Source organism: Felis catus, chromosome D1, assembly GCF_018350175.1.
Source record: "Felis catus isolate Fca126 chromosome D1, F.catus_Fca126_mat1.0, whole genome shotgun sequence".
Lineage (NCBI taxonomy): Eukaryota > Metazoa > Chordata > Mammalia > Carnivora > Felidae > Felis > Felis catus.
The window spans coordinates 103,863,758-103,886,922 of record NC_058377.1 but is presented as its reverse complement, the minus strand read 5'-3'; the positions used below and the strand labels follow the sequence as shown (position 1 = coordinate 103,886,922).

At 47.5% G+C, this 23,165-nt stretch overlaps 1 protein-coding gene and 3 non-coding genes across 4 annotated transcripts in view; all 4 read left to right on the top strand.

Annotated features, from left to right (window-relative positions):
- The window catches only part of OSBP (oxysterol binding protein), a 35,398-nt gene extending 22,067 nt beyond the window's left edge, over positions 1-13,331 (top strand). The window contains exons 10-14 of the mRNA XM_003993413.5: positions 6,816-6,919; positions 8,159-8,254; positions 9,015-9,196; positions 10,334-10,554; positions 10,653-13,331. Coding sequence (XP_003993462.2) covers positions 6,816-6,919; positions 8,159-8,254; positions 9,015-9,196; positions 10,334-10,554; positions 10,653-10,795 — 746 coding nt within the window. The 3' untranslated portion in view covers positions 10,796-13,331. The remainder of the gene's footprint in view (positions 1-6,815; positions 6,920-8,158; positions 8,255-9,014; positions 9,197-10,333; positions 10,555-10,652) is intronic.
- A 3,184-nt stretch (positions 13,332-16,515) lies between these two features.
- On the top strand, positions 16,516-16,588 carry TRNAF-GAA. Its single transcript has one exon. It is a non-coding gene; the product is annotated as a tRNA-Phe (tRNA).
- Positions 16,589-19,887: 3,299 nt separating this feature from the next.
- TRNAK-UUU lies at positions 19,888-19,960 on the top strand. The gene has a single exon. It is a non-coding gene; the product is annotated as a tRNA-Lys (tRNA).
- Positions 19,961-22,150: 2,190 nt separating this feature from the next.
- On the top strand, positions 22,151-22,223 carry TRNAF-GAA. Its single transcript has one exon. It is a non-coding gene; the product is annotated as a tRNA-Phe (tRNA).
- Positions 22,224-23,165: the final 942 nt, after the last annotated feature.

Below are 23,165 nucleotides of genomic sequence, written 5' to 3'. Positions count from 1 at the left end.
TTAAGTTCCTTCATCCATTAGATACTGAGTACCCACCATGGACCAGGCGGGAAGTATAAGTGAGCAAAACAAAGATCCCAGCCTTCATGGGGAGACTGAACAAAGAATTGACGTAGTGACCGGAAACTGAAGTACAGAGAGTGGGATTTCCAGACATTGGCCTTGGGGATGGCTGTATTTAACATTTTTGGATCAGTGAATTGGAAGGGGAATCCTGCAGTGAAATTTTCGCATTTGCAGTGGCACTCGACTCCCGTAGGGTAAATTGTTAAGCCAGTAGCTGTCACTGAAGAACGATTTATGGGCAGAGTTGTGAGAGAGTAAGCAGACAGATGGTTTTTGAGGTGGTGGCAGAGAGTCTGAGTCTCCTTGGAAAGTAGGGTAGAAAAGTTAGAACTCCTGCAGTCTGGAAAGAAGAACGCTTCTGGAAAACATATCAGAAGTGTACAAAATGATGAAGATAGTGGCAGAGGATACATGTGAATCTGCTCATCAAGTGCCAGGGCACTGGAACCAGGTGGTAGCATTAATGTTGAGACACATTTATTTTAAGATTTTTATTTTTAAGTAATCTCTACACCCATCGTGAGGCTTGAACTCATGACCCCGAGATCATGACCACCGACTGAGCCAGGCAGGTGCCCCTAAAGAGACACATTTAAGTGGGTTTTATTTTGTAGTTTTGGAGCTCTCTAACCCAAGAAGAACCACAATTTGGGAATATGAATGAAACAACTCAACTCAGCCTGTTGATCTCTGCATCAGTGACACACTACTGGGCTCCATGGACCCTGAATTTGCTCCTGAATGACACATTAGTAAAAAAAAAAAAAAATTCCCCTGATATATTTTATCCATTCTTCCAATTTCTACTCTTTGATTAGAGTGATTACTTATAATTAATATAATTATTGATTAGGTAGGATTTACATCTGCTATTTTGGCTTTTTTTTTTTTCTATATATCCTCTGTCTTTTTCCTCTCTTCCTTTTTAATTCCTTATTTTGTGTTAAATAGATATTTTTCAATTTACCATGTTAATTCTCGTGTTGTTTCTTTTACTATATTTTTAAAGGTATTTTTCTAGTGGTTATCCTGGGTAGTGCAGTTAACATCTAAGCATCTTGTTGAGATTGATACCAATTTAATTTCAATAGTGTACAAAAACTTTACAGCTATATGGATCCATTATGTCTTTCCTCCTTTGAGCTTTTATTTTCATGTAAATTATGACTTTTATACATTATAATCCCATCATTATAGGTTTTTTGGTTTGTTTTTAGCAGCAGGCAAAAGTTTATTAGAGTATAAGATTAGAAAAGAAGAACAGTAGGAAAGCTCTCTTTACAGAGAAGGGACACTCGAAAGTGAATGCCCCCAGTGTAGTTTTATAACTGTTGCTTTATGCAGGTGTCTTTTAAATCATGCATTGGAAAAAAGAGTTGCCAGCAAAAAATACAGTCATACTCTTTTCTTCTTTAATAGTTTAATTATAGTTACCTTTACCAGTCTCTTCATAAAGTAGATTTAAGTTGCTGTCCAGTGCCCTTTCATCTCAGCCCGGAGGACTTCCTTTGGTGTATTTCTTTCATTCTTCTTCCTCTTTTTTTAAATGTTTATTTATTTTTATTATTATTGTTGTTTTAATTTTTCAATGTTTATTTTTGAGAGAGAGACAGAGAGAGAGAGATGGGAAAGGGGCAGAGAGAGAGAGGGAGACACAGAATCACAGAATCTGAAACAGGCTCCAGGCTCTTAGCCATCAGCACAGAGCCCAATGTGGGGCTTGAACCCACGATCCATGGATCATGACCCAAGCTGATGTTGGACGCCCAACTGACTGAGCCACCCAGGTGCCCGATGTTTATTTATTTTTGAGAAAGAAAGGGGGGGAGGGGCAGAGAGATTGGGAGACAGAGGATCCAAAGTGGGCTCTGTTCTGACAGCAGAGAGGCTGACACAGGGCCCAAACTCAAGAACCGTGAGATCATGACCTGAGCCGAAGTTGGATGCCCAACCAACTGAACCATCTGGGGGGGGGGGGGGGGGCTCCTTTGGTATATTTCTTGAAGGGAAGGTATGCCAGCTATGAATTTTTTCAGTTTTTGTTTGTCTGGAAATGTCTGAAGCTTTTCTTTGTTTATGAAGGATAGTTTTGCTGGATACAGAATTCTTGGTTTGATAATTTTTTCTCCTTCGGCATTATTGGATATGTCATCCCACTGCCTTTGGCCTTTGAGGTTTCTGATAATCTTATTGAGGGTCATTTATATGTGATGTGTCACTTCTCTCTTACCACTTTGAAGATTTTCTCTTTGTCTTTCAGTAGTTTGATTGTGATGGATTTCGGTGTGGTGCTCTTCGAGTTTATCCTGTTGGAGTTTGTTGTATCTCTTGGATATGTAGATTAATGTTTTTCATCAGATTTGGGATTTGGGTCCACTATTTATTAACTGCCCCAATTGTGAACACTGCCTGAGGCAGCCACTGTGTTAAACAATTGCCATTGGTTGTTTTGATCATCGCCACTAGGAAAAGGCTGTTTGAGGGGAGCAGGGGCTGAGTCAGGTCAGAGCCCTAGGAGTGGGAACTTAAGAGGAACCACCAGACAGATCAGATAGTGACAGTTTCTTGGAGATCTGGCTTTTGGGGAGCTTCATACCATCTGCTCCCTCCAGTGTTTGCTAGGCTGCTTCCTGGTTTTCACGTCTGCCGTGATTGTAAGGCTACTGGTTTTTAAGGCTACTGCCAAGCTGGGGAGAGGAGGATGGGAGGAGGGCAAGTTAAAATGCCACAAAGCTCATTTTTTTTTACCAGAGTTCTGAAGAAGTTGATTCTGATAATTTTTTGCTAGTGTTCTTAAATCGATCTTACTGGAAAAAAATTGATTTTCCTGAGGCACAGGAAATATGGAAGTCCTTGACTTGACCATTCTGAAGTGGCGATATCTTCCTTTCCAAATATTTTAAGAACCTCCACTTTTAGATCTTTAATTTATTGCCAAGTCTCCAAGACACAAATACTATATAAAGGAAGGCACCCGTGGGGCTTTCTTTGTTTTCCCACTATCCCTGGGAGCTGAAAGGGACACTGCAGAATAACAGGGTGGGGCACAAGGATATGGTACTAGGCAGTACAGATACTCTGATCTCATTTTGATCCACAGCTCTGGCGTTCACTAGCTGTGTGACCTTGGAAAAACTGTTTTCTCTCTCTGGGCTCAGAGTCTTCATTGGTAAAACGGGGGTATGATAGGCTGAATAAGGCTCCCTCCTCCCAGAATAATGTCCACATCCTAATGCCTGGAACCTGTGACTATACGACTGCTCATAGTGAAAGGAACGCTGCATTGTGGTTAAATTAAAGGTTTTGAGATGGGTAGATAATTCTGGAGTATTCCTATAGGCCCGGTACAATCCCAGAGGTTTCTATGAGAGGGAGGCTGGAGAATCAGAGGCGGTGGCAACAGAAGCAAGAGGTGTGAGTGGTACTAGAGAGAGACCACAGCCTGGAGGATGCGGGTGGCCGCAGGTAGCTGGAAAAGGCAAGAAAACGGATCTCTAATAGAGTCTTCAGAGGGAACGCAGCCCTTCCGACACCTTGATTTTAGACTTCTGACTTTCAGAACTGTAGCAGTTTAACAACCCCGTGGTTTTAGGCCATAAAGTTTGTGGCAGTCCGTTCCAGCAGCAGTAGAAACAAAGGCAGGGGAGAACAGTGCCTGCAGCTGAAGTGTCCACAGGTATCGGAATGCCCACGGTATGCCAGAAACGGTTCTAGGTGCTGTGGGCGTGCTGTGGTGAGCAGAGCCACCCTGCCCTCACTTAGCTGGCATCCATTTCTTGAGCAGCCAAAAAAAGTAACCCAAAACACCTCCGTAATAATTATTGTCCGTGAATATTTAATTTTTATCTAGTGGTGATTCCATGAAGAAATAGAGCAAGTGGAGACAGGGGTTGACGGTGGAGAAACAAGTGTGTTTGTGCTTTCTTGGACAAGGTCGTCAAGGAAATGGTCTCTGAAGAGACAATTGGAGCAGAGACCTAACTAATAAAAAGAAAGCAACCAGAAGAAGATCTGCAGGCAAGTGTCCCAGCAAGGGAACCCCTTAAAGAGAAAGGCCCTGAGAGGGGAGCAGACACAGCATGCTCGAGAAGCACCAAGGCCGCCAGCAGCTTCCGAGTGCGATCCGAGGGACCGGCAGGGGCCGGCTCTTGTAGGGTTTTGTACACCAGGGAAAGGGGGCGAGTCCTGTTTTAATCGCAGAGGGCAGAAACGGGGAGATTTGACACAGCGTGGATGGGACATGTTTGACACGGATCATTTTGACCAGAGACTGTCAGGTGACCGACGTGGAAGCTGGGACCAAAACAAAGTTGTTGGCTTCAGGCAAGAGATGACAGTGGCTGTAGACGGCAGGGGTGGTGGAAGAGGTATTGAGTGAGGGATTGAGGAGATGTGTGGGCAGCACAGGTACTTGAAAGGTGGCTGTTGAGATTAAATGGGATCATGTGTGAAGAGACCGGTAGCTCAGCCTACCGCCTGGGGCACAGCAGGTGCTCTCAGCAGGGCTGCTACTGTTCTCGTTAGCGTCATTGTCATCATGGCTGCTGCAGCCAGCAGGGCTATTTTAGTCTCTTGTACGAGAAAGACACATAATTAGTCTTCTGTTCGTTAGTGGCTGCAGAGGGAGCTTAGAGTTCTCCGCTCCCATAAGTGACAGTATTCGCAGTACATACGTGAAGATCTACATATCTGTTGCGTATCTTTCCTTTTTTTTTTTTTTTTATTGTTTTGAATCTGTAGTCACCTCTGTTCACCTCACTTTTGGGTTTGGTGTCTGAGATGAACTCATAAGAACAGGAGAAGACTGTATCTGCTGAGTGCCCATGATGTTTCAGGCATTTTACTGGGCAAATAAACAGACATTTGCTGCACAACAAGGTCTGTTTATCCCGTCTACAGATTATAAAGCAGAGGCCTGGGGAAATTACACAACCTATCCAGGACACAATACTCTCATGCAGTTCTGTTGCTAACCTCCCAGATTCATGCAGACCCCATAAGTTAAGGGCACAGTCTCCACCAAGACTGCCCTCACACCAGATGCCAGCCACGAATTTGGGGGTCCCCAGGCCATCTGTACTTCTGACCAACTGGCTTCAGTTTCGATAATTTGCCAAGATGACTCAGAACCCAGGGGAATGCTGTTCTTACCATTACAGTTTTATTACAAAGGGTACAAATCAGGACCAGCCAAATGAAGAGACATATAAGGCAAGGTCTGCAAGGGTCGTGAACATAAACTTCCATGCCTTCTCCTGTGGAATCAGGGCACGTAGCCCTCCTGGCACATTGATATGTTCACCAACGAGGAAGCTGCACCAAGCTTCGCTGTCCAGAGATTTTATTAGGGTTTCATTAGGTAGGCATGACTGAATCATCAGCCACATGAGTGAACTCAATATCTAGGCCTCCTTCCCTCCCTACAGAGAAGGGAATACCATTCCCAGGAGGTCGGCGGGGGGGGGGGGGGGGGGGTGGTCTGGCTGATTTCAAGTGATTCAAAGCCCCAAGTCTCTTAATTACATGGTTGGCCTTTCTGGCCTGGCCTCCTCTTGAGCATAAGCTATCTAGGGGTCCACCACGTCGGCTCTTTGGCATAAACTATCAGGGCCCCCATGAATAACAGACGTTACTATTACTTAGGAAATTCCAAAGGTTTAGAGGTTCCCTCCCAGGAACCATGGATGAAGACCAGACCAATTCTTTATTACACAACCCAGGATCACACATCCAATGAGTGGTGGAGCCAGGATTGAATCCAGTTCTTCCTGGCTCCAGAGCCCTTCTCCATCCCTATACCTTCTTTGCTGCTAAGGCCTTTAGAAGAGTGGTTTGCTTATGGTCACACAGCTAGTGACTAACAAGAGGGCCTGGCCCCCAGTCCTGACGACCAGTGTGTGCTCCTTTCCACAATTCTATTTCACTTTTCATATTGGGGCACATTGGACCTGTTCCTGTCAATTTTGCAGATGGTCTGGGCAGGCAGAGTTGGTGAAAAGAATTGGAGCTTTTGCTTTCATTTTTATTTCTACAATTGCAGAATGTTGCTTCCTAGCTAAGCCCTATCAGTTATCAGCGTTTGTCATCATTTAGGTGTATTTTATTCATAAATTTAAAAATCAGGTGAAAAAAATCAATCAGTGCTTCCAGTATTTAAGACAGTTATAAATCCTAGGGCTCCTGGGTGGCTCAGTCAGTTAAGCATCCAACTCTTGATTTTGGCTCAGATCATGATCTCAGGGTCGTGAGATTGAGCCCTGTGTTGGGGCTTTGCACCGAGTGTGGAGCCTACTTGGGAATCTCTCTCTCCCTGTCTCTCTCTGCCCCTCCCCTGCTTGTGCTCTCTCTTTCTCAAAATAAATAAATAAACTTTAAAAAAAGATTATAGCGGCACCTGGGTGGCTCAGTCAGTTAAGCGTCTGACTTCAGCTCTGGTCATGATCTTGCGGTTTGTGAGTTCGAGCCCCACTTTGGGCTGACAGCTTAGAGCCTGGAGCCTGCTTCAGATTCTGTGTCTCCCTCTCTCTCTGCCCACCCCCCCCCCCCCCCCCGCTCCCACCTCCACTCACGCTCTGTCTCTCAATAATAAATAAACGTTTAAAAAAATTATAAATCCTTTTTGGTTTATTGTTTTCCTTTTCAAAGTGAGAAATATTAATAGAGGAAAGTTAACCCATTATTATTTGTACCTAAAGTGATGCTATTATCCTAACATTTGGCTTAATTTGTGTACCTCTCTCTGTTTCCAGGTAGCATCCACTGTATTTTCCATGCAACTGGGCACCACTACACTTGGAAAAAAGTTACCACAACAGTGCACAACATTATCGTGGGCAAGTTGTGGATAGATCAGGTAAGCAGAGGTGCCCAAAGTGTACTGAAGTTCAGAAGAATACCTTCTTAGGTACGTCTTTGCAGTGTCCAGGGCATGTGAACTTGCCCCGGATTGAACTTGCCCCTGATTTATCCACCTCTCCCAACGAACTGCTCTCAGCCAGTAGCCCCACCTCAACCTTCCCGAGTTTCTATACCACAAATTCTTACTTGTAAATTACCAATTTATAATATTCATTCAATGACTGCTCTATCAGGACTGTGTTGGCTACTATGAAAGTACAGGAAAATAATAAACACGGCTCCTACTCTTCATCCTTTCGTTATTGATCAGACATTTACTGCCAGGCAGAGTCTAGGTCTTGGGGATACAAAATCAGATAAGACATTGTCCTCAAAGAGTTACTGTATCACTGGAGACCCATGACAAATATGTAGAGAGTGAGAAGCATTTAACAAAATACACAAGTGTAAGAACTGTACTAAAATAACATCTAATTACTTGTCAGTTTGCTGACAAGGGCCTGGTCTGGAAAAGGCAAACCGTTATGTGAATATCAGCATATGTGCTGAGGGGCATATCATAGGCCACCTAACGTGACACACAATTGAAGGAAAACCAGAAGGCATTTGGTCCTGATCCCAACCTGGAATACCAAGGTTCTGAATACCAAGGTTCCGTGGCTTCTCGGGTCAGCTGAGACCGGAAGCCATAAGCAAGGGAGTCCAAGAGTGTAAGATGGAAAAGTGAGGAATTATGAGGCATGGGGTCTAGCAGACATTCAGATCCCCTGGGACTGATAAAATCAAGCCATGGGCACCTGGGTGGCTCAGTCAGTTAAGTGCCTGGCTCTTGATTTCGGCTCAGGTCATGATCTTATGGTTTGTGAGATCAAGTCCTGTGTCAGGCTCTGTGCTGACTGCACGGAGCATGCTTGGGATCCCCTCTCGCTGCCCTTCCCCTGCTTGCACACTCTCTTTCCCTCAAAATAAATAAATAAACATTAAAAATAAATAAGGGGCATCTGGGTGGCTCAGTCAGTTAAGTGACCTACTTTGGCTCAGGTCATGATCTCACGGTTCATGAGTTCAAGTCCTGCATCGGGCTGTCTGCTATCAGCAAGCACAGAGCCCGCTTTGGATCGTCTCTGCCTCTCCTCCGCTCACCCCCTCTCTCTGTCTCTCAAAAATACGTAAACATTAAATAAACAAACAAATAAATAAATGAAATCAATCCATGATGCCTTTTGTTTTCTAGTCCGGTGAAATTGATATTGTGAATCACAAGACGGGCGACAAGTGCAATCTTAAATTTGTTCCTTATAGCTACTTCTCTCGTGATGTAGCAAGAAAGGTAAGAAAAGTTGAGTTTAAATGTTTTTCCTTAGAGTGTATCTCTTAGAAAGCCTGCTCCTTTGGGGTTGGTGTAGATAATGGATGGATAGACAGTCTGACATACATATATCTACATCTCCTAAATATGTATGTGGTGATTTGGCAGGGGTGGGGGGAGGGGGAGGGCGGCAGGGAAGGAGAGGTAAAGGAGAAAGTCAGCAAGAAGGGAGACTAGATTGCATTACCAAACCAAATCCTTTCTTTTCTGGGAAAGACATTGAGTAAGAAAGGAAAAGTCAAGAGCAATGAGAGATTGGAAGTGGGAAGCACAGAGGAAAGACCAATAAAAGGATTTCAGGAAGAAGGATGGGCAGTTTGACCTCTGTGAGGTCTGAGTGCGAGTCTTGGGTCACCACCACAGTGGAATTGTGCCATGAGTTTTGATGGACAGTGAAGAAGAGTCGGGGATTAAATCTGCTTGTGGCTGTCTGACTTCCAGGGAGAAGAAAATACCATAATTCCAAGTACCAGTCAGATCCTTTCCCTGCATATATCATTGCAACAAAAATCCCTATACCACAAAATGAGGAAACCCAGCTCATGGCCATTTATTTTACACAGCTCAAAAAAGTATACCAAAATAATCTGGGTGGCTCCACGGTGTTTGCCATAGCAGGATTTAACCAGTATTTACCCTAGGACTTTGGTTGCCAGAATAGTCAGGTAAGCTACGTCACGCCGACTGCCGTACTCCAAAGCCCTGCTCCCCACCCTTGCAGGTGACCGGGGAAGTGACCGATCCATCAGGAAAAGTTCACTTTGCCCTTCTGGGGACATGGGATGAAAAAATGGATTGTTTCAAAGTACAACCAGTCATTGGGGAAAATGGGGGTGATGCTCGACAGAGAGGCCATGAGGCAGAGGAAAGCAGGGTCATGCTATGGAAAAGGAACCCTTTACCGTGAGTATCCATATCCCGGCTCTCCAGGTAACACTTTGACCTCAACCTTGGAGCAGTGTTGATGGCATTTCTGCCTTCCTTCCCACTGAATTATGTGAGGGATCAGCCAGGGAAATCAGAACTTTTGGAGAGAGAACCGGAAGGTGGTCATTGTATGATTTGAGTCGTAGTGTGCCTTGTCAGGAAAGCTGAAACAAAGCAAGTCACATCTGCCAAGAAATATTTATAATTTAGAGCAAAACTATTCAAAAGCAGGTGGCTCAGTCGGTTGAGTGACTTCAGCCCGGATCATGATCTCACCATTCGTGAGTTTGAGCCTCACGTCAGGCTCTGTGCTGACAGTGCAGAGCCTGCTTGGGATTCTCTGTCCCCTTCTCTCTCTGCCCCTCCCACACTCACACTCTCTCTCTCAAAAATAGAACAAACAAACAAACAAACCTCTTCAGAAGTGGCTGGAGGAGAAAGATGCCTACCACCTGTTAACAGTTTAGCCTGAGGGGCGCTTGGGTGGCTCATTCCGTTGAGTGTCCAGCTTCCGCTCGGGTCATGATCTCACAGTTTGTGAGTTTAAGCCCCGCATCCGGCTCTGTGCTGATGTCTTGGAGCCTGGAGCCTGCTTCAGAGTCTGTGTCTCCCTCTCTCTCTGCCCCTCCCCTGCTTGTGCTCCGACTCTCTCAAAAATGTTAAAAAAACATTAAAAGAAAAAACAATTTAGCCTGAGACCCAGTGGCCATCTAAAGGTCTCTGAGATGATATACGGGAATTCGGAATGAAGACGGAGGCCATTTGTCTCCTGTCATCGCATTTACCCAGTGTATACTAACAGCAAGATTATCCCAGAACAGGTTAAAAAGAAAGCGAAGGAAATAGGAATAAGAAAGTTCATTTAGCAGAATGTTCCCTTCCATTCTTCTTAATCTCCGCTGAGCACAGCACAAGCCCAGCAGACTGCTGGCACAAGTGATGCTAGGGGAGGGGATGGGGGATGGTCCAGTCTGGGTCTTTTAACTAGGGGAGCCTGACCTGGTCCTAGAGTCTGTCCATCTGTAGAACAGCTTCGGGGAGGTCGTCTTTGGGTCGTTGCTCCTTAACGAGGCTCTGGCATCACCGTTTCTCTTCCCCATCCTTTACTTGCAGGAAGAACGCAGAAAACATGTACTACTTCTCAGAGCTCGCTCTCACGCTCAATGCCTGGGAAAGTGGCACTGCCCCCACAGACAGCCGATTGCGGCCCGACCAGAGACTGATGGAAAACGGGCGCTGGGATGAAGCCAATGCTGAGAAGCAGCGCCTGGAGGAAAAACAAAGACTTTCCAGGAAGAAGAGAGAAGCAGAAGCTATGAAAGCCACCGAGGATGGTAACGAGCCTGCCTTCTACTCTATTTCTTGATGCGTGGAGAATCACTTCGTGTGTTTCTGGCTCTCATCCCGCTTTCTCCCCCCGCTTTCCCTTTAGGCACACCGTACGATCCCTATAAAGCACTGTGGTTTGAGCGGAAGAAGGACCCTGTTACCAAGGAGTTAACCCATATTTATAGGGGAGGATACTGGGAATGTAAAGAAAAACAGGACTGGACCTCATGCCCGGACATTTTCTGAAATGGCAGCAACAAAAAGGAGGAGGATCCAAAGGAGAAGATGACAGAGGATGTGCGGGAAAGCTGGCATTTGTGACTCTTACCAAGCGCTTTCCTCCAGTTTGTCTGTCTTAACCAATCATTTTTTCCAAATCAATCACCAGAAGCAGACACCAGTGGTGGTGATTGGCTGGTTGCCTTAGCTGATTGAAACTGAAATCGACATACTAGATACCTATGTTTGTAAGGGGGAGGGTGAGTGGCTGAAAGTTAGCGTTACAGCCCTTCTGCAAAGTACTCTCGACTCTTCCTTCTCCCTCTGCCCCCATTTTAAGATGACGTCATTCACCCTCCCCTGTAGTAACCTGCTCAGCCAAGGTCCGCATGAGATTATGATTCAGGGGCATTTTTGGTGCTGTTCAGAGCAAGAGCTGAATTTAGAAGTTCCTTCAAAGAGGAAGCACATAAGACTTACCAACGGAGGCATCGTGAATGACTGCAGTGGAGCTTAGGCGTGGCGTTATGAGGCGGGGTCACAGACGGGGTCAGTTTAATGGGGTGTCCACCCAGAGGTAACTGCTGTATCGGAACGCTGGCGAGGGGGCTTGTTCTGTAAGGTTGGAATATTCAGAGTGACATTCTTAGAAGTTTCTATCTTGCGTAAAATACCCTTCTGCGGTCCTCCCTCTTTGACAGCGACCGGAGGCTGCTTTGGTGGTTGGTAAGAGGGTCACGTTATCCTCACAAGGGAGTTTTCTGGACTTCGTCAGGCCGAGAACTTCTGAGAACACAAAGCAGGATGGAAGAGACCGCTAGTCACTTTGCCGTCCCCATTCCTCCTCACCCCCATCCTTCATTGCCTTTCTTGCCCCCACCCCCATCTCCCTCTCTCTCAGCACGATACCAGTTTGGGTCTGGGCCCCCGTGCGGAGCAAAGCACTACCTGCCCTATTCTGACATCCTTCAGAATTTGAGAGAAGGACTTAATTTGGAACAAAAGTTTTCACCATCTCTCAAGCCCTACGGACCGGAGCCACCTCTAGAATAATGTGTTAAATACCTGTATATTATATATATGTAGAGAAAAATCTAATTTTTTTTGTTTGATCTTCCTCCTGCCCATTAAGAATCTTGTTTTTTGGTATCATTTGTCTCCCTGGGACTCTCTCTTGGACACACTGATGTGGGCTGGGGCCTCCCCTGTCTTCCATCTTTTAGGGGCAGGCAGATCCAGAACCTGTGTAGGGTCACAAATGGCAGTTACTGAGCAGGGACTCGATCCCTGGTCTGTCATGGAGTGCCTGCCCACTGCTGTCTAGATTCTGCTCTCCTGATTGCCTGACTCTTAAAAATGAAATCCTAACTCTTCCCGCCTTTTTTCCTTCTTCTGTTAGGAAGAGCGTGGGTAGAGAGGACGGTGATTTCCAGTTTAATTCCACCTCTGTCCAAATCGCAGTATACACAGCTGATTCCCAAAAGAAACTTCTTCCCAGGACGTGGGGCCGAAAGTGCCGTCATGTTGGGGTGGGTGAGAGAACCACGCCTGTCGGGCCTTGGCTTCCTTCATTTTGTATTCTGTATTTGTTTTAGCTGTCCTGTTCAGAGATCTACCCCTGTGCAGCCCACCCTTGGTTGAGGATCACAAATTGAGGTGCCTTCCTTGTATGCTTTTTGTTAGTGTTTTTTGTTTCTGTTCCTTAACTGCTGAGCCTCAGCCAGTGTGGGTCCTGGGGGAAATATCATTCCAGAGGAAGCCATCCCTGCACGGAAATGGGATTTACACTAGACAAATTAGTACTTCTGTTCCTTCCTCGCCATCCCTCCCTTCCTATCTGTGATGCACTTGAGAAAGGGGCAGCCGCCGGGGAGTTTCCTCTAAGACCCCGATTCCCACTGTAAGCGCGGGGTTGCGCTGGGCCTTCTTGCAAGGAGGCCTGTAAAGGCTGTGACCTAATCAAGGGACTTCAGCCAGAGCGGGGGTTCCTCAACCAAACTGAACAGCTCTGCTTTATCCCCCCCGCCCCTCCCCTTCTTCCTTCACCATCTGCACTACATTTCCAGCCTGATCCCCAGTCAGATTCCTGCTAATGGAGAAGCTTTGAGTCCTTCAGGTGAAATGAAGTCACATTGAAACAAAACTATATATATTTTCGTTTTTTTTTTTTTTTGCCTTATTGTTTTTTTTTTTTTCCAAGAAAACTACTAAATTAAATAATTTTTAAAAAGTCATATCGTTTGTCTGATTCACTTGTACTCCCACCAGGGAAGCAGTGGTGGAGGAGGGCCTGGAGGACTGACCCAGTGCTGGTTCGTTCTTGGGAAGCGGGCAGCTGATCTTTGCGAGAAATTGAAAGAAGAATGGGGCACGGGTTTCTAGGCGTTCCAAGCATTTGACAACATTCTCAAGGGCCCGTGGACAGCAGAGTAGTTTCAACAGGCCCTTCCGCTTCGATGGCATGTAACCGTCGGTGTCCCACCTTGGTTATAGGGGAATCGTGTCTAGTGTTTTGATGTTGAGCCTGTTTCACCTCCAAAAATAAAAGTTTTCTTGAATGTAATTTCTCTTGCCCATTTAGATTCTCAGATTCTTAGCTGTTTCATGTAGGGAATCAATTCTGTACTTTGAAACGTAAGCAATGGAGGATTGATTTAAAGGCCTTGGAGAGCATTAGGACTGTGAAAAGGCTTGGTTAGGTTTTCACTGTAAAGTTCAGGGCAGGGGGGAGGTGGGCAAAGGAATCAAAGGACCCAGATAGGCTGCACATCAGGGCAGGCTCGGGCCCTGCCCTGTGACGGGGCATCTGCTCCTGGGCCCAGCAGGCTGACTTAGAGATTCTGAACATTGTCTGGCTCACACACAATTTTAAGAGGTAAATGTTAGAATCGTCGTGTTGAATATGAAGAAAGGCACTGGGAAAAGGCACAAAAAAAAAACCCCTAAATTCACCCAAGGTCACACAGCGCATGGTTGGGCACAGTCATTCGAATCCAAAGCTGGGTTGTCTGACCACCGAGTCTGTGACCCCCTACAACTTTGTGTCCTAAGAGAAAGTGGGTTGGAAGGCAGCTGGCAGTTAAGTAATTTCCTCCTGGATTAGGTCATATTATGCAGAGGCTTAGTGATGTGGAGAGTGCCACCTTGGAGGTCGATCTGCAGGAAAGAGCAGCCTTGAGGTTCAGCCTCCAGGCTCCTTGATTTCCCAAGGCTCTCAAGTCCACAAAAATGAGCTGTGTCTCCAGGGATTGTTCTAGCCTGGTTCTTGGGAAGGCCACTCATCTGTTCAAGTCATTTGCCTGATTCACACTGCTGGGCTTGACGGTAATTCAGCAACTTACCAGGTTTTTTTCTGGCAAGCTAAAAACATTGCAGTAGACCCTTGCACTTGTGAGACCTACATCCGGCAATCTTGAATAGCACTGTGCTACACGATTTCATCCAAAAGGGGCAAATGTAGCTGGAACATAGTAACAATCCTTTCTTTAGTCTTTTCATGGGCTACTGTGACCTGATTGGCTGGGATGTGGATCCCGAAGGGTCTACCATACTCATGCTTCAAAATGATGACCCAGCAAAAGTACAAATTAGTACACTTGTCAGGGACCTCTGAGGTCCCACACATTGCAAGGGCCTACTCTACTTTCAGCAAGATAAATGAAAACCAACCCTAAAAAGAGGTGTAGAAAAATCTTCTTTGGAATTTTTTCACTATAAGGTGTATACCCTGTGAAATTCTAAGATTGCTGTCAAAATTTAGAGCTTGCTTCTAAAAGTTTATAAAGCTTTTGCCCAGTGATCTGCCCTGCCCTGTGGGAAGCATTCCAAGCCGCTCATGGTTTTCCCTTCCAAGCTCATAAAGTAATGTGTAGTTCTATTCTCCTCAGGCCTTCCTCCCTACTACCTTTTCAGTTCACGGAGGCAGGGTGGCCAGATGAGGTCTCTTTCAAGGCAAGAACTAAAGAGCTCAGAATCTCCTATAAACAACCTTGCAGAGATCACATCTGAGTTTAACCAGGTGATTTTAAAAGTTAATAAAGAACCAGTGGTGGTGGGGGGGGGGGGGCCTGGGTGGCTCAGCCGGTTGAGCATCTGACTTCAGCTCAGGTCATGATCTAGTGGCTCGGGGTTCATGAACTCAAGCCCTGCCTTGGGCTCTCTGATGTCAGTACAGAGCCTGCTTTGGAAGCTTTGTTCCCGTCTCTCTGTCCCTCCCCCGTCATGTTCTCTCTCTCTCTCTCTCTCTCTCTCTCTCTCTCTCTGTCTCTCAAAAATAATAAATAAAAACATTAAAAAAAAATTGGCCCTGAGACATGGCTTTCTTTCTTTCTCTCTCTCTTCTCTTCCCTATCTCTCTCTCCTCTCTCTCTTCCTTCTCTTTCAGCATCGACTCCAGTCTGCTATGTAACATACATTAAGGATACACGTGGCGAGAAAGAGCTCTGACAAACAGGCAATAAGAGCTGGTGAGAGCACCGGACAAGGGCCACCAGCCTGCAGGGGCGGGGGGACGACGGAGACATGTCAGAGAGGAATTCTAGAAAGAGGAGAATGTATCTGAGATGAGAGTCACAGGTTTAATAGGGAAGGGCAATGTATAGAACATTGCGTGGACGAAGATGAAGAGCAGTGTAGGAAAGCATCCTGAGCTTGGGTGGCTGCATGGGTCGCTGGATTTGAGTCAAGGAGAAAGCACTGATCTGGCACTGGAGAGAGGAAGGGGCTTCTGGAAGGCTATATCCTATCTGAAGAAAGAAGTCTTCATCTTTGCTCTCAAGTAGGGAGCCTGTGCAGGATTTTTAAGCAGGGTGATGGGTTCCAGTGTGGAAAGTGAATTACAGGTGGGAAGATCAATGAAGAGGTTGGGGAAGATGTGAGGATGAAGAGAAGTGGAGGGAGTCCAGAACTACTGAACTTGAATGAACAGCACTTGGGTCTGATTATGGGTGGCGAGCAGAGAGGGAAGAAATTGTGTTTTTCTGCCTCGGGAAATGCAGACAGAAGGTGATAGGTAAGTTTAGAGGGAAAGACGGTTCATTTTTGGACATTCTGAGCTGGATGTCCCCATGAAGAGGTTGGGCAAGCGATTGAAAGTGTAGATCTCTTGGTAATAGTTTTTGTGAGACTGAGGGAGGCTGCACATTAAATTTCACCTGGTCAATTTACAAAGTACACAGTCCTGAGCCCCCTCTGCAGAGAGCCTGATTCAGTTAGCGCTAGGGCTAGCTCAATTTTATAGATGTGAATGTTAGGGATGCAAAGTTATGAAATAGGTGGAATAAAATTAACCTATTAGGAGATATTATTAAACCACAGCTTGCTTCTTAGAGTTTGAGAGAGTCTCAGCCATTCCCATGTTTTGACAGTGTCTGTATATTTGAGAGTTTAAAGATGTCCAGGTGGGGTTACAAAAACGGAGGCATATTTTCACGACTTAGATTTAGCAAATCAATGCTTTTAACATACAGATGCCGCGACTCTACGCATACCTCATCTGGAGGTGACACTGAAGAGTCACATTTTACACATGGCCGTCCTGTTCAGTTCCATACGTTTCTTGAGTCCAAACAACTGAGAAAAGTAAAATTATTTGTCATTTCTAGCTTATACGCGGGGAGGCTTTGCTTTATCACCTCTATAATATTTGCTAGATGCTTACCTCCAGCTGAATCTATTCTGACCTCTTCTGTGACAACGGAACAAATACTATTTTATTATGGAAATACGGAAAACAGCTTTTACAAGCTGCCGAAATAGCTCAGCTGGGAGAGCGTTAGACTGAAGATCTAAAGGTCCCTGGTTCGATCCCGGGTTTCGGCAGTGGTTTTAGAGGTCACTGCCAGTGGCAACTCCTTTCCAGGGAGCAGTACACGTCTTCTGATGAAAGAATCCCAGGCTGCCACCCTGGGGGGCATCCTCCACGCACCCGAGCTTGGGGTGTAGGCGAGCTTGGGGTGTAGGCGTTGCTTTTAAACTGCTCAGTTTAAAGTCAGGGTCCCTTCCCTGACCTTGGATCTGGCTGAGACCACGCTCTCCGCACATACTACACAACTCTCGCTTGCTTGATCAGTCTAGCCCTCTCTCTTCTTTCCTGTTTCCAGCGACGTTCCGGGAGCTGCTGGAGGTAGAACCGTTCCCCGCGGGTGGGAGCCCCTGGCGCGCCCGGGCTCCGCAGGGGGCTTGACGGCCACGCAGCTGCCACGCTCAGAGGCGCGGAGCGCGGGGCGCGCGGGGCTCGATGGGGATGCCGACATCCCGGGCTCTCTCTCCGCCAAGGAAACCTTCGATTTCGGTTTGGTCCACCTGATTTAACAGAAACAAGCACCTAGGTCAGCTTTTTGGTGGTGGTGGTGGTGGTGGTGATGGTGTGGTGGTATGGGCAGCCCTCTCTGGTTCACGTCTACAGCAGGGTTACCAAATCAAATTCCAGGACACGCAATTGAATTTGAAATTCAAAGAAAGGACAAATGTTTTTTAGTATAAGTATGTTCCAAATACTGCGTGGATCATGCGAAGTACACACTCGTGTCCCAGAAGCTTAAATGTAAGTAAATTTTTATTTGGTAAATCACAAACCGCTGCTGCACATCACATACACATACATACGGTCTGAACTCGATGCGCCCCCTGCCCCCCCGCGCCCCCCGCAATTATACTAAGAAACTACTCAGGATGATCCGGATTTGCACAACAGACTGGTAGTTCCTTATTCTCAAAATCTCGAAATGCACAAAATGGGTTTGCGACCATCACCATCAGAGGAGGCCATAGCAGGGATTCCCAGGAAACACAGGGAATCAAACCGTCCAACCTGACCCAGGCTTCCAGAGTTGTTTACACTAGCCTGGGATGGGGGTGGAGGAGAGGGGGAATTTGGAGGCTCTGGGCTGGATGATGATGATGATGATGATAGTCATTATTAATATAACTTGTTAAGATGATGAGTCACTCAACTCAAGGCAGTGCAATGGAACAAAGTACACTTAGGCATGCCTTCTTTTGGGCTGGGTGCCAGGCTGGGACATGGGGAGAGAGAATGGTGATTCAGTTCTCATATTCTAAAAAACCCTAGATGTGATGAAAGGCAACATGGAGAAATACTGCTTTGGAACCTATTTATATGCCCTCCCCTTTCTGTTTATCTGTGTCAATATGCTAGCTGATGAGGGGCTTTGTCCCCCACATCTTTGGGTTCTTGGGTGGAAGGATGCATTTTGATGAGGGACTCTTGAAATCTAATGATGGTCAAAAAGAAGGAAAAGAAAATGATGTATTAAAAAATTGGGTAGTTCAGAGTTTGCATGGTGTACATTGGCATGTGTGACAGGGAATTTTATAGGTCACCTTGGCTAGGCTACGGTTGTTTAGCCAAACACCAGTCCTGATGTTGCTTGCTGTGAAGGTGTTTAGGTGTGATTAACATGTAAATCAGTAGACTTCGAGTAAAGCAGATGATGCTCTGGAACGTGGCTGGGCCTGTGTTCAGTCATCTGAAGGTTTTAAGAATGGGGTTTCCTGATGAAGAAGGCACTGTCTGCAAGCTGGTAAATAGAACACCTGCCTGGGCTTCCAGCTTGCTGCCTTCCTGAAGTTAAACTCAAGACTACAACATCAACTCTTACTGGAATTTCCAGTCTGTTGGCCTACCCACCTTGCACTTGCCAGCCCCCACAATTGTGGGCCAATTTCTTAAAATCTCTCTCTTTCACTGTGGACCTCCCCAGTTTCCAGCCTGAGGAGAGAAGGAGGATCTCTGCGGGAAGTACTTGGGATCCAAGCAAGACGCTCAGAGAATACAGGGTGTCTGCCTGAATCACCATTCTTGCCCTGGTGGCATCCACCTTACCCAGTTAATGTCTTTTTTCCCTACCACGTTCTACTCTGCCCGCGTTCTAATTGTCCATCTGTGTTGCCAAAGCACTTGAATATTCCTCCATTAAAGCACTGGTTATGAGGCTCCCAAAGGTTTGGGGTGTAGATCTGTTACGGAACCAGGCTGGATCGCTGACGGAAGAACCAAGCGGCACTCGGAGAGCTTGGAGGATCGGAGGTTGATTTACATCGATGGGCTCAGGGGAGACGGTCTCTCCAAAGATCCGAGCCACCAAAGTCTGCTACTTCCGCATTAGTGCCAATATGGTGCGAGGCAAGCGGGGCAGGAAGAAGACCCCAGGAGAGTCTTCAGGAGGGGCCTGGAATTCCCTATCAGTCCTGTGGGCCATCTTATGATTTTTCCCTCTCAAGGGCAGGGTTTGGTTTTTTTCCCCATCAGATCCACAAGGGCAGGGAAGAAGACTAGGGATGGTGCTGGTCACCAGAAGGTGCTACCCAGGGAGGACGGCAGTTAAACTGACGGGCGAGGGGGAAGGAGTGAAAGGAAGGTAGCATGCCAGTTGGAGGGAACGTGTGTAAAGACCCAGAGGACCGAAAGGTAGCAGGGGGTCTGTCAGGTGCAAATAGTAGCGTGTCCTGGCGAAGGGAGACGGGTTTGCCCCCGCAGGGCGGAGCGCGCGTGCGCAGAGGCCGAGCCTGAGGGGGCGGGGCGGGGGCGCGCTCTCTGGGCCCAGGCCCAGGGTGGCTGCTAGCGCTTCTCCCCCGAGCCCTGGTCGCCTCTTTAAGCTCCTCCGCTTTGCGCTTCTTTTGAGGTGGGCACCTGAGGACAAGGGACTGCGAAGTGGTGCTTCTCGGAAGAAGGGCCACCTGCCACCTTTAACACGGAACCGTGGTCTCCGAGCCTGTGCTCTTTGCTTTTAGGGCAAAGACATGCGTGGGCCGTGGGGGGGGGGGGGAGGGGGGTGTGCAGTGAAGCAATGGCTTCCCCTCCCTCTTCAGGCTTTTGCAGAACTGAAGATTCATGTTTGCCAAGGAGTCTCTAAATAAAAGGGGGCGCGTTTTATTTTGTTATATTTAAGAAATCTGCATTCAGCTGCTAAAGGACGACCTGACACCGTCCCCGCATGCTCTCCTCTTTACCTCGCGTCCCCGCGGGGTCCGTGGGCCGGAATTGGATTAGTCACACGCGAAGGACGAATCCGGGAGCTCGTTCTGGGCGGTGCTGTTAGCGCGCAGCGCAAACGACAACAGGGTCTTCATGTACCGAAGGGAGGAAGTTCCCGCGAGCCCGGATAGCTCAGTCGGTAGAGCATCAGACTTTTAATCTGAGGGTCCAGGGTTCAAGTCCCTGTTCGGGCGCGACAACGAAACTTTTTCCTAATTAATTTAAAAACAAGAACAAGCGTTCAGGATCAGCTTTCGTTATCCGGGTTCTTTCCGAGAAGGGAGTAAAATCCTGGAGCTTGTAGGCTGCCAGGAAAAGCCGCGTCCCGGCGAGGACACACATTGCAAGCCCTTGTGCAAAGTACCCTGGGAGGCTTGCAGTGCATTGTTCGAGGGAATTAAATACACTGCTTTATTCTGCAACCACCGGCGGGGCCGCAGAGGTCCCAATTACCGCGGTATTCACAGGAAGGGGGAACGAATGCTTCAGGACGTCCCTTGGACTCCCCCGGTCACCGTCCTGCTTCGCTGTCCTGCGGGCGGTCCTCGCTGACCCTCTCTCTGGGGTTCCCTCCCGCTAGGTGTCCGGGATTACTGCACGGTTCCTGCACCTACACGCCACTTTACTACCCTTCTAGAGAATATTCCTGCACGCTGAAAAGGAAGAGAAGGCCATTTAGAAACCGAAACACCAAATAGAGCGGTCTTCTCTCTAAATGAAGTCTTCTCTCTCCTCCCCAACCCCAAGTGTGACCCTGAACACAGGGGAGAAAGGCGGAGATGGCAGCATTGCCGTGGGAGGAAGAACGTGCGTGTTGGAAAGAGTGCCTTCAAGGGGCTGGGGTGGGACAAGTCCTGGTGTCACAAAGAGAAAAAGAGCTCGCCCTGACTACAGTCTAACAAGGGAAGCCTTCGGCTCCTGAGAAGTATTGAGGAAGTTGGGTTGTGGACAAAAGAGAAAGACTAAAACTAATTTCCCTGGTAGGTGGAGGGGAAGGTACGTCCTTGCTTCACTAGAGATTGAGCCTTTCTTGTCTCTGCCAGGCAACGGAAGGAAGTCCATCTTGATCTCCTTAGCAGGATGGGAGTGTAGGTTGATTGAGTCAGCTGCCCCCCTCCCCCCCCCCCCCCCCCCCCAGCTGATGGACTGTGCTCCCCAGGGAGTCCTGATTAGTGGAGCAGGAACCGGATGGAGGTAGCACTCAAGAGGGAGGGAGGGCCTTCACCCTTCACGCTGGAGCGCCTTATGCTGTGCCTACACACACCCACAATTAGCTCCGTCTCCAAAGCGCAGCTTCATCTGAAGACAGGGAATCAGAGCAATAGCATCTAACTTAACGTGTGATTAAATGAGTAACAAGGCATGCACAGTGCTTGGTAGAGTTTTGCCCCAAGGTAAGCATTCAATATTGTAGCTGTTACCATCATTACTTTTCTTTCCAAGAGTTTTCAATCTAGGGAGGAAAAACGGATACATATGGAAACACGTTAAGGAACCATTTCAAGGAAACATACTCCCAATATGCCCAAGATCATAAGCACATGTTCATGTGATTTGTGTTGGTTGATAGGTGCTGAAGGGACAGCAAGAGCGGAGTGGTTTGGTTGGGCCAGGCTATTTTCTTGAAGAAATTGAATCATGGGGCCAACCTGGCATCCCAGGGAGAGAAAGAAGGCGAGGAGCTGTGGCAGACACTCGAATTTATCCTCTTCTCTCTGAGGGAGTCCCTTGGAAAGTGATCAAGTGCACTTTTGGCAACCTTGAAAAGTGAAGTGTCTTTGCTCCAATTATTTCCTGACTGAACAAGAATAGAGCAGGCTGAGGCAAGGAGAGGACAGGGGTGGAGAGCATTGAGGACTCCTAGTTCTTACCTCCCTCCTCAATTCAAGTTCACTCCCTCTGCCTTTCCCCATAGGGGGGAAAGTGAGAAAAAAGAAGAAAAAAACCAAAAAAGCAAAACCAAACAAACAAAAAAACCCAAATCCTAACATCTGTTTTGACCAAGACCTTTTGGGCTTTGGAGCTGGACAGCTCTGGTTCCATTCTGGATGATTTGAGGCGAATCAGTTATTTCATTTAGAAATCAACCTTACGGCAGGGGTGAGGCGGGTGGGGATCGACTAAGACCACGTAAGTCATGGGCTGGGAACACAGTAGGCACTTGTTAGTAAGTGGCCGTTTACTCTTTTTAGGGCTCTGGGGAGAGGTAGAGAAAGCATTAGGAAGAACGCGAAATGCTCCTCATATGACAGGGATGAATTTTCACTGTTCTCCAAACCTCAGAACGTAATTAGGAACTGGAAAGGCAGAGGAAATAAGAGAAAGTTCTTTTTTCTTTCTTTTTGTTAAATTTCCTTAACAAGGTAGCGAGGGCGCCTGCCTCCGCCGAAATAGCTCAGTTGGGAGAGCGTTAGACTGAAGATCTAAAGGTCCCTGGTTCGATCCCGGGTTTCGGCAGGGTTTTTGCCGACTCCCAAAGGGACTGGGGTGCTTTCATTTCCGTAGAGCCCCGCCCAGGGCCCCCGCGTGCGCCTGCGCAGCACCGGTGCTGGGCTCAGAGCTCGAGCCAACCCTTGCGCGTGCGCAGCGGTTGTGTGTCTGTTGCGGGGAAGCGGGTCTCTTACGCGCGTGCTCACCCTCGCGCTTGCGCAGCGGCCGTGCGGGTCTCGGCGCGCGCGCTTGGCGGAGGCTACGGTGTTACAGGGAAGGTTCGGAGGGTTAGTCCTCGTCGGGAAGCTCGGAGCTGTGGAATGCCCCGCACCTAGCCGCACTACCGCACACTAGGCTCCGTAGTGTTTGTTCGCAGTTCTCAGTGTGGTCAGCGCGCCAGGCTCGCAAGTTTTTCTCCTGGGCGACAGACGTGCCTTCAAAAACCTTTGCAAAGCCAGACCCAAAAGCCAGGGGCCCTCGTGGACGCGTCAGAAATCTGGTAAAGGATGGTTCCCAGCCGGAAATGTGACTCAGAAGCACGTGTCTCTATCTGAAAGAATCTTTGGAACCTCAGCTTTCTCACCGCGCCTTTAAGAAACGGGGCGCCAACAAGTGCTCCTGGCCAAACGCTGCGCAATTACTGTCAGGAGCATTGCTGTCGGGAATGACGGGGGTGCAGTTTATTGGTTGTGGGTCTATAGACTTTTGTATATAAAAGTAATACACAGAAGTTTCAAGGAAAAAAGCAGCCGAAGGCACCGTAACACTCCAAAGTTGGAAGAGACAAGCCTGAGCGTGGAAGGCTCGTAATCAGGAACTGTGCGCACGCGCGAAGTCCGAGGCCAGTCTGGCCCGCAGGGTGGTGCCCCTCCCGCCCAGCACGGAAGGGAGCCCAGTGGGCTGTGCATGATCCCTCATCTGTTCGCTAAGTGTCGTGTTAACAATCTCAAATTTGCTTCTGGAATTTAA